Raw genomic sequence first — 11,234 nt, 5'->3', positions numbered from 1 at the left:
CACAGCAGATGTTACATAGGCGGATGTGGTCGATTGAGACTGAAGTCAGTACCACCGATGAGCCAACTTCTGTCTGTAGTATACAAAAGGTTTGGGTAGCCAGTACCGGTATCCAAAATGTAAAAAAATATATATATCGATTTCCTGAGCTTTCTTATATATTCTAGATATAGGACAGACACTTCAAAACATTATACTGTCTGATTTGCTATTTATGAATGCGTTATTAAATGTGTTTCTATGGACTATAGCAGTAAAGGCCAAATTTAAATATTTTATATTTTTTTCATATCTCTTTGGCGGATACCTACATGGGTCCTAAACTTCAAAATCAAATAGGAAAATTATCCATGGTATGACCAATTTAAAACAATTCCATATGTTAGCTTAGTTAGTAGAAGGCTACACATTTTAGGCTACACATCATGAAATATATAGAGTCAAAAATTACTGCCATTAGCCAAATAGGAAAATAAAACTCAATTGAGTAAACATGAAATGTATTTCAATGTCATAGAAATATAGGCTTATGTAACCTATACTGTAGGTAGGCTATTTATCTTTTAATGTAGTTGATAAGGGAATGTATATGTTTAAAGTAATTACTAAAGGATTCCACCCTGAAATCATATAATTGTATGAAATGTGTTAGTGAGTTCAGATCAGTCTGATTCTCTGTGCTCTGAGTCGGAGCAGCTTGGAGGTAGGCTATACCTCCCAAAACGGTTGAAAAGTACATGTCTCCCATTTATAACACTGCACTAATCAATCAAATCTTCTCCCAGTAAAGTGTAACCTGTGTGTTGGCTTGTTTACGTCTCTGTCTCCTACCCTGTTCCCTTTAACTCTGCTCCTGTTCTCCAGGAGCCAGGGGGTTCTGCCCAACACCCAGACGTGGATCCACCTGATGTCCTCCATTACCAACCACCCTCCAACTTTTCATTACATCATCTACAGCTACTGTTATTGTCATGTTGTCATTACCTGCTAAGAACGTTTTCTTGCTCTATCATACTGGGCACATAATATGTGAGTATACACAGATTAACTAAAAACACTCAGAACAAAGAGAGCAGCAGTGCTTGGACTTTGCAGTCTCCCTCTTCAAGTCCCCCTTCCGAGACTGACTTCCTGTTGAGAATAAGTGGCAGGCAGAACCTCCCACCCACACAGCAACCACTCTATATTCCACACACCAGAATTCAGTATTTTAGTCTGATTGTCGTGTGAATGTACAACAAATCTGTGAAAATAAATTAATGACAACTGTACCAACAAACAAAAATCAAAGTTTAGATATTAAAATCTTAAAGCATGGCCAGGTTGGTTTTCACAGCTGTTTCACGAAGGTGTTTCATTATTGTAAGTTGTACAGTATCCTTTGATGGTATTTATTAGTTCCTCATTGTGCATTGCTGTATCCTAGTACCCACAATAGATATATTTAACCACGTGTGTGTACTAATGAGCTATGCAAGATAGAACAAAATGAATCATAATATAGGACTAGTGAAATGATATAATTTCAGTGTAGATAAGGGAAGGGCAGGTGAAAATGAAAACATGACATCCAGCTAAGACAGTGTATGAATCGAACGGATTTGCATATGAATGGAGTGGACATTAGCTGACTTTGTGATCTCTAAGTGAAGTATTTTAATGTGTCAAGCAGATGACACATTTTCTTTGCTCGAAATGGATTTCATATTGTAATGGTAACAAGGTACCCAAAAGTAGTTCGAAGTAAAGTTCTCCTTTTATTAGCCAAACAAAACAAGTTTAAACAGCAAAATTGTCGAGGACGAGGGAATCAACCTTGTTTGCATACCAAGGATGAAAATAACGTAATTTAGGCTGTAATGAGATACAAAATTAGAATCGTTAGGTCGTCACACCATTGATATGGCAACGAACGCTAATAGTTTATCAAATCCCATTGTGACGCGGGGGGACACACACTTTTTGTCTGGGGGACCTTATTTGGCATGACAGCCCCCTGGAGGTCAGGGCCTCTGGGCAAGTGCCCTGCATGCCTAGTCGGTAATTCAGCCATGATTATTACACTCATTGAATGCAAGGGAAGCCAGCAAGCATTTGGCCTCCCTGATAAAAAAAGTATAAAATAATAGCCAATCAGAGTTGAGCTAAACTGAGTGAGCTCAACTGTGAATGGTCCTGGCACACCCAAATAAAAGGTCAAGGGAAGCCAGTTTGGATTTGGCTTCACACCAATCACATCAAAAGCAAAACGTAATTGTCAGACACAACTTGAATTGTTTAATCTCGTTGTGTCGATGTCATCCGGTGGCTAGCCAGCTAGCTAAAATTTCCCATTTCCTAAATTAGCCATGAATGGAGATAGGGATTTGGACTTGTGGTTTTACTTAATTCTCTGCACTGGCCAATGATTATAAAGGTGATTCTGATCCAAACATAAATTCATACATTGTGCCCCTGGCCTGAGACGAAAGAAGTTCAATATGTAGCTAGATGTAGTAGGCTAATGTTAACTAGCTGGCTCATTGTTGCCCATGAAAGGAAGTTAGGCTAGCGAGCAAGTATGTTAGCCTACCTGGCTAACATCGTCCTGGCTTACCGAGGACAACAAAAACTCAAAGCGTGTACTGTATGACAGAGTTATAGACCGTTTAGGCAACATGAAAGAGGAGGATGGCATTGGCGTTTCTCTATAAGTAGGTCTAGGGTGCGTGAACATGTTTTTTCTACTTGCACATACACACATAAAGAGAGATATCAGAACCATGGACATTCACATCATATTTATCTCATGTTGATTGGACAAAATCGTTTTTGGTATCTTTTAGTTGTCACAGTATTACACTAAGCATAGGTGATATGATGATTTTGAAATGTTGAAGTTGAAATCATGCTAGAATAGTGGAGGCAGCTCCTGTTTTCTTTGCAACTTGTGGTAACTCTCCAAGGTTCTAAATCAATAGTTGTTTAGTAGTCCGAAAATGTCAGAAACATTAACTTGCTTGACCATGCTGTAGGTCATGTAACTGTTTGTTACATGCAATATGTGTTGTGGACTTCATTGGACAGAGATTACTCTCCTGTTAGTGATGAAACAAAGGTGTGGTTGAATTTATTCTGCCTTTATTTTGTCTTAGCCTTAGGCCTATATTTCATGGTGGCAAACAGGTTATAGAGAAAACAACACAATTATCACAACACAGGTAGTAATAGTTTTTATTTGTGTCTTGGCTTCCCCAGTGATTTTACACATGCACTGTTACTGGTCACTGATCTTATCGTGTGCTTCGCGGTGTGAGCTTCCTGTTTGATGCTTGCTGTTCCCCCTTCTAAGATGTTTTTGATCATGTGGTTTCTCTGCAGGGGCTTAGTAACAATAGTTTTGATTTTCTCTTGAGACCAAGAAATAAATGCAATCTGGATTAAGCTGTCCAACTCTTTCTGAATTCACCCTACTGCTTTCCACTTAAGCATAATTTATTCACATCACGTTACTAGAATATTTAAGTTGTTGTGTATGTTACATCTTTTTTATTTGATGACTTTATTATTTAACTCCAAGTGCGGTCTGACAAAAATCACAATTTTAGTAGTTTTCCTGCACAGCCAAAAAGTACATGGAATCAGTCATTTCAAGCCACATTTCAAACCACCTTCGTAGCTTTTCCAAGCTGAGGCAGACCCTCTGAGCTCCTTGCTGAGGCAGACCCCTTGAATTGCTCATTGTCAGGAAAGGGGCATACATACAGCTATCCTATGCCTCTCGGCCCACATCCGGGAATCAAGACGCTGTCCAACCCTAGCTCCCACCATGACATTGGCCCAACTCAGATTGCCCTTAGTCTGGCTTTCTAACTCTACCTCTGTTCTCTGATGGGCAATTCTCAATGCAACGGTCTCCTCCTATCTCTATCACACACACACACACACACACACACACACACACACAGTAAACAGCAGTGAGTGCTGAGAGTCATACACCGTGGCAAACGTTGTCACAGCGGGTACAAAATGTCAGTGATAGAACACATGCAAAAAGACAATCACATAGCTGTGAGCAAAGCCTAGAGAACAGCTGGGTCATGATGGCATAGTCTAAAATCGAAGACAATAGTCCTCTCTCATCTCAACCTGGAAACAGCTTTCTTACCGGGAAGATTCAGGTAGGTCCCTCCCAGTTTCATCCCGTTTGCTTCCTAGTGAATACACAGCAGCTTTAGAAGCTTCTCTTATCAGGGAACGAGGAAGACAGTTGTGAAACAAAAAGATGGATATGAGTGTCTTATTATAGATTATGGTCGGTATATGTTTATGAGATGTTGCTGGCCAACATTGAAAACAGGTGGCAAAACATCACTCACAAATGGACCTTTAGTTGATCAATTGACATGACATAATGATGTCATGCTTTGGTGTAAGCAGGAACTTTGAAACAATTGCTGTAACATTACTTCTTCAGTGTGTACAGGACTACCCTCCCATCTACTGGGGAGGAACTGTTACTGCAGTAGCGTAGCCTAGTGGTTAGAGCGTTGGACTAGTAACCGCAAGGTTGCAAGTTTGAATCCTTGAGCCGAAAAGGTAAAAATCTGCCCCTGAATTGTCATTGAAAATAAGAATTTGTTCTTAACTGACTTGCCTAGTTAAATAAAGGTCAAAACCATCAAGGTGATTGTACCAAAGCTGATCTATCATGCTGACAAGATAGTTGAATGCCAACTCGCAAAATGGGAAAACATGTCCTCAAAGATGGAAGCAGGAGGCGAGATCAGGACCATTCTAGCCAATGACAGGGCAGATGCGCACGTGGAAATACAGGCACAACGAAGGTGTTTTTCTCAAAGTTAACAGAATGCCACGCACATCTGCCCATATCAGTACAAAATGTATATTAGATCAAATAAGCCTCACGTAATTTGACACTCTCACATAAACCTCCATACAAAAAAGGGCGTGATCTCACGTGGACAATTGTTTTAGGTCAATTCAGCTCGCTTTGCCTCCTCTCTGATTGCGAGATCAACTAATTGAATACTCACATGTATTAAACAAAATAAAGGTAACATGTAACAGCAAATTTTGAGCTAAGAGCCTTTATTTGGGTTTATTTACAAAGAATACAAAACTTAACCCTGAAACACATGGAGGCTTTGAAACAAGAGTTCATTCACACATGTTACAATTCATTCACAGCACTCCAGTCCTCTGCATCTGGGATGGAGACAAACACCTAGGACCCGCAGCAGAACACAAAGGTCATTATTTTTGTGGCGGGATTAACACATACGTTTTGAAGATATTAGTTGACAGTTTGTCTGAAATGGCAAGAAAATTATCATTATATTCTTTCCACAAAGTGGCAATCGATACATCAGAGGCTCATGCAAGTCGGTCAAGAAAGATTTCAATGGAATCCTTTCCGAGCAGGTAATGGCTACAACACAAGTATTTTTTTTAAACACTAAAGGAAGTCAGTTTAGTAAAAGACAAAAAAACTGCTAATTATAATTTATTTACCAGGTAAGGACGAAGTCCCCCTTTTCACTTGTGGTGAGCCTTCTTTCCAGCAGCTTCTTTGCGGCCTTGCTTTAACCCCTATAACGGAAAAGAAAAGAAGCAACTTAGACACAGACTTCCTTTTGCGTCGGAAAACCCATTTACACCTGGTATTGAACTAAAAATGTATTTCCGATCAATCTTCACGCGATCCATGGAACCATGCTCCAGATTCGTCAGGTTTTCACATGCACAAGTACAGTGAAATGCTTTTCTTGCAAGCATTAACCCCAAAAATGCAGTAATGAATAACAATGTAATACTAAAAATAACAAAAAAGGGTAGAACAAAAACAAACCAGAGTTATAAAATAAGAACAGAACGTGTATCCATGTAGATGCCGCTATGCGTATTATTAGATAGTGAATTATTCAACTTAAACATCAGTAATAAGCAATTCCTGTCTCATCTACAGCATGCAAGACATGATGCGGATGGCATGCAACTGTACCAGGTAGTATCCGGTGTGGTATCCACTCATGTACCAGGCGATCAGCATACTTCCCAAGGCCTCATCGTCCTCTCCGTCTGGACTCATGGGGGGAGGGGGAGGGATCATCTGACAAGAGACAAAACAACCATGTTCAGACTGGTGCATCTTTCAGAATGTTGCATGAAGAAATGTACCAGCGACACTGCTCAATAAGCGCCATATGATATGAGAATAGAGTCTGATCTCTACGGCCAACATTTCAAATGCCAGAGAATATTTCTGTGCTCTAGAATCTACCTTACCGGTGGCCCAGAGGGCATCATGGAAGGCCATCCCGGAGGGGCAGGCCCGGAGGCCCCAGGTCGCCTAGAGTCTCCCTGTAGACAGAACAACACTCTAAAAATATGCACACTCCATTGTCAAATAAAGGATTTATTCCATCCACACATACAAGATGCCATGTTTCAAATGCCACCTCTGCTTGTTTAAGCAACTTCCAAATGAAAGTTAAAGCAAAAGTTCACCAAAATATTTCGGGGCTTTTTCGATTGTTAAGAAGTAATGCACGGATGAACAGTGACTGACAACCTACAATTAGGATCTACTTACCATTCTGAAGCCAGGCATGGGAGGGGGACCTGGGGGAAAGCCAGGGAAACCTGGACCCCACATTGGAGGTACTTTGGGGGATTTGGACTTGGGTTTAGAGCGTGGCACATGACTGTGAGGGGCGGACGACCGATCGCTCTCCTTTGTAGAAGACTCTGCTTCTTTAACCTGCATTACAGAAAGAGAAATAAGAACACTCCAAAAGATGTCCCCATTCAAAAGTAATTGAAGTCTGACTTCTATGCCTACTGCTGAGTTCCACTAGGCTAACCGTCCATTCTCTTCAGTAGTTACAAAACCAATCATACACTTAGGGACACCTTCACAAACATCCTTAACGTACCTTGTCGGGGGCTTCCTCCTCTACCTCGGAGCTCTCGGTCAGAAGGTCTCGGAGGTTCAGCTCCTCCTCGTTCCCATAGTCTGTGAACACAACTATACAGGTGCCCCGCTTCTCATCTATGGAGGAGATAGTGGCAGCGTAGAGCTTGCCGTCTTCAGACCAGTAGGCACAGCAGGGCTCGCCGACTCTCCACTGCAACACAGTAGTCGTTGTACATCTGTTAGGTTAGACCCTTTCATTTAAAAGTACTTGTATTATCGCGCAGTGCCTACCTCTTTATCGGAAGGAGCACTACTTCTCTTTCTGCTGCGGTTCTTTTTGTGGTTTTTCCGTTTCTTTCCGGGGTTGTCTTTCTTTGGGATTGTGGTGTCCTCCTCCCCCTTCAGGGCAGTCTGACAGTCAGGACCAATGGTTACAAAAAGGTATCAAAACGTGAGCATGACGTCAGAGGGGGATAACAGGACATTTTCACTGAAGCTTTTCTGAGATGCTACTCCAGGAAACATGTTTGCCTGCCATAATGCACAAACTGTAGCTGTAATGACCTGATACTGATGCATGTTTCTCAACCCAATTGTCAATCCATGTGAGGAAAATAAGAACACAGTCAACAGAACGCTATAATAACACTGTGGGGGCACCTTGAATGATGCAACTGCTTTGTCGTAGGCCTTTATCAGTGCAGTGTCATCCCAAATGTCAGAATCGTCACTCTGGGAGAAGAAAAATACAATTAGAGGAACAAATCAATCCTCTGAGAGACTTAGAGTAAGCACATTATTTATAATGAGTGTTACAATGGAGAAAACTGTTGTGGGTTCGCAGAGTACCGTGGACAACAGTAGGGGTGGAAAGATCTTTATAGTAAAAGCACTGCATGAATATATCATCGTATTTGCAGGTTCAAGAAAAAAATAGCCTTTTATAAACATTTCATGCAATTCTCCACCATGTTACATATTAGCAGCATCTTTTTTTAATATCACACAAATCACCCAAATTACAGGCTAAGAATGGACAGAGATATAGGCTTGCGTGTTCATCTTATATTTCTCCAATGCCAAATCAGTGTGTCTTGTTTGCAACGAAACTGTCCCTGTTTGCAAATAGTTCAATCTGAGAAGTCATTAAGAATCTGAGTATGGTACATTCAAAAGTTAGGCCTACCAGACAGAGTAGGCCTACTGACGCAGAAAAATGGGAACTTTAACTACTGGCTACTCCTTTACCGTGGTTTAACCTAACGAGAAAAGGTGTCAAGTGTTTCCCTAAAAGCTCTCTTTAATCAATTGGTAGTGACCAAATTAAATGACTTCCCAAGCAAAGCCTATTTTTAGTTTCCTCAGCCATAAAAGGTTGTATCTCAGCCTCTGAATGTCAAAGAAACAAAACAATGATATTCCCATATGCATCAGAGTCACGTCTTTCCCCGGCTGGTCTCATAGACTAAACGTAACACAGTGAATGTAAATCAGGGATACTCAAATTAGCGTGATATGTTACGGTTGGTATGGTTACATAAGTTAGAAGGTTCCTTAATGTAAAACCCACTCAAACCCACTCATTCCTTTAATTTAGGGTGTTGAATAACACTAACACTTTTTTTTGCGAACAAATGTTTCAATTTGACATTATAATATGGTTGGTAGCAAAACAGAAAATCATGGTGGAAATCTGTTACAGCTCAAGTCAACTAGAAAATCTACAATGCAATGCTCTCTCCATGGGCATGTAACGTAGCTAATTACATGACCTATTTCTTAAATAGGATGAAATAGGCTCCAACACAAAGCCCTCTTGTTGTTAGTAAAGTATAATTAAAATGAAGATGGTTGAAATGAATTTAGCCTACTCAAATTTGCTTACTTGCAGCACCATGAGCTGTCCATTTCAGATTGATTGTGCCGCGATGCTGTTTGAAGTTTCAGCACCACAATGTAAGTTACTTACATCTGGCTTATTGTGAGGTCATTAACGCAGAAAAATACATTTTTAATTTTACCTTTATTTAACTAGGCAAGTCAATGAAGGCCTAGGAACAGTGGGTTAACTGCCTGTTCAGGGGCAGAACGACAGATTGGGTAATAATAGGTAATAAACATATTGCTTTTAATACAAAACTATTATGGTAGTAGCAAGCTATCAAAGCTGAACCCCGGTCCTCCATCTCATCACTACGCTCTCTTTCTCAAACTGAACAGAACATAGATAGTGAATAGGCCTAATGACATTTGTTGGGGGGGGGGGGGGCCTTTGACTCTCCTCCTGAATTACCACCAATTGTTAGGCAGCACACAAAAAGTATTTGATCAGCAAGAGCAGATTTGAATATCAGGATTGGAATATAGACAGCAGTGTAATGCAGCCCAGTTGTATTTACACCATCCCAACAGCTATCTTATAAATATAATTGTGCGCTGTGCTTCTCCGAGCCTATAGATAATTTAATTGAGACCACACTAAATAGCCTATGAAATCGCACTTGAAATCGTGCCCCGCGGAGAATCAGAGATGAGGGGCAGCATCTGGCACACATCGATATATAGCCTAATAAGCAACTAATTCGAAAACACTGAGAAATATTGAAATGTAACAAATTATAAATAACACGACCCTCCCCTTGACTGAAATTGAAAAAGCATGACCCTGCCCCATTTTCCTCCAGGTAACCATTCTGTACATTTCGATCCATCCCTTACATTATGCTTTCTACTTGATAGCCAAGATTCCATCTAGGTTGTCGTGATGCACTGCTCAATATTCATAGCTGCATAATAAATGTGTCATAACTAGATGGCCAAGCTAACTAGCAGGTAATTGCTAGATTGTAAAATATATCCAATGCTATGTGACCTTCCTGGTTCCCGCTAACTACATTTGGAATTGGCCATCAGTCTTTTTAGTGACTGGTGCTGGCATATCAACTGGCAATCTGACTTGTTACCACTACCACTAACACTAACAAGATTATGAAAATTAACCCTACATCTGTGCTGCTAACACTAAAACTCCGGTGTTATACCGAGTAGCTCGCTATCTATCTAGCTAGGTGGCTAACTTAGTTGGTATCTAGCGAATCTGCAACCATTAGCTTAAATTCAACAATAGCTACTAGTTAGCAAGCCAATCTACGCAGTTATCTACTTACTGAGTAACTATATAAATTATAACTTACTTGTCCAGCTCCACGAGCAAAAAGCATATCTTTACACCCATTTGCCATGAATACGCAGAAATGTGGCTGCTCTCACAGCTTTGATTGTTGGGTTTTCACTGAAGCGTAGTAACGTGCCTCGCTGACGTTCCTAAATAATGATGACGTTAAAAAGTTGCGACAAAAAAATTTGGCACGTTGGCTTGGCAACGAATTTACGTCCCTCTGTCCACAAACACTATTGTTCACATTTTCTGGCAAGTCGTGATTTTTTCGGCAAATAAAATGATAGATCCAGCTTTAAGTTCGTTGGGTGATCAGGTTGTCTTGGTTGCGCCCAGCTACGCGTCTACAATGTAACGACCCCGTTACAATACTAAAAAATGACATTCTTAAACCTCCCCTGTACCTATGTTTGTCCTCTGTTGATGCGCGCCTTTGTTTTGCCTAAATCCATACGTTTTAATAAAACGTTAATCAATTACAACCGCTGACAGATTACCTGTTGATATTCAATTTCCACATGTGCATTCACGCTCCGTTGCCATCTTAGAGCAACAGCATTTTGGAAATAGTCGATGGTTGTATTTGATTAACGTTTTATATATATATTATACATATATATATATATATATATATATATATATATAAAGTGAATTTCAGCATTAAAGAAAGGCACACAACAACAGAGGAAAAAACATGTTTTAAGTATTGACGCATAGCGAGTCAGAAGTTAATTAAAAAAATTAGCCGAGGTACTTGGCTTGGTGTATGCTTACTATAGTTTGATCATGCTTGAAATGTATATGTTATTTTGTTCTTGTTCTGTTTCAATTCAGACTTAAAATTGAGAAGAGCATCTCAGACGATGCTACTGAGTTTGAGGCTATTTCAGAAAAAGGTAAGCAAAGCCACTCGATCCACAGTGCCTGAAAGCTAATTAAATCTGTCATGTTACACAGCAGTGTTGTAATCTTCATTGCATTTTCTTTACGGATTTGAACACACAGAGGGGTATCTTCAAACACATAATACTCCAGTGAGTTGACTATTCTAATCTAATGTGTATAATTGTACTAGAAACATACATGGCTATGGGTGATTACAACAGCCTTGTTTTTTTCTCTTTACTGCTGATTAGA

The 11,234-nt window shown here is 40.1% G+C and overlaps 1 protein-coding gene across 2 annotated transcripts; it reads right to left on the bottom strand.

Annotated features, from left to right (window-relative positions):
• Window positions 1-5,074: 5,074 nt before the first annotated feature.
• Window positions 5,075-10,249, bottom strand: LOC109895614 (survival motor neuron protein 1). Of its 2 annotated transcripts, none has more exons than XM_031830435.1 (9): window positions 10,114-10,249; window positions 7,580-7,651; window positions 7,211-7,330; window positions 6,939-7,130; window positions 6,596-6,763; window positions 6,289-6,363; window positions 6,005-6,112; window positions 5,515-5,592; window positions 5,075-5,312 (listed from the first exon to the last, which is right to left on the bottom strand). In XM_031830435.1, exons 1-8 carry the CDS (start codon window positions 10,159-10,161, stop codon window positions 5,539-5,541), a joined length of 837 nt encoding a protein of 278 aa, XP_031686295.1. In that variant the 5' UTR covers window positions 10,162-10,249; the 3' UTR covers window positions 5,075-5,312; window positions 5,515-5,538. The 2 variants fall into 2 exon arrangements, with proteins under 2 accessions (XP_031686295.1, XP_020345050.1); XM_020489461.2 differs by having other exon boundaries at window positions 5,075-5,227; window positions 10,114-10,248.
• Window positions 10,250-11,234: the final 985 nt, after the last annotated feature.

This window comes from Oncorhynchus kisutch, linkage group LG8, assembly GCF_002021735.2.
Source record: "Oncorhynchus kisutch isolate 150728-3 linkage group LG8, Okis_V2, whole genome shotgun sequence".
Lineage (NCBI taxonomy): Eukaryota > Metazoa > Chordata > Actinopteri > Salmoniformes > Salmonidae > Oncorhynchus > Oncorhynchus kisutch.
Note: the sequence above shows the minus strand (reverse complement) of the source record. Positions and strands in the feature narration are given on the sequence as shown.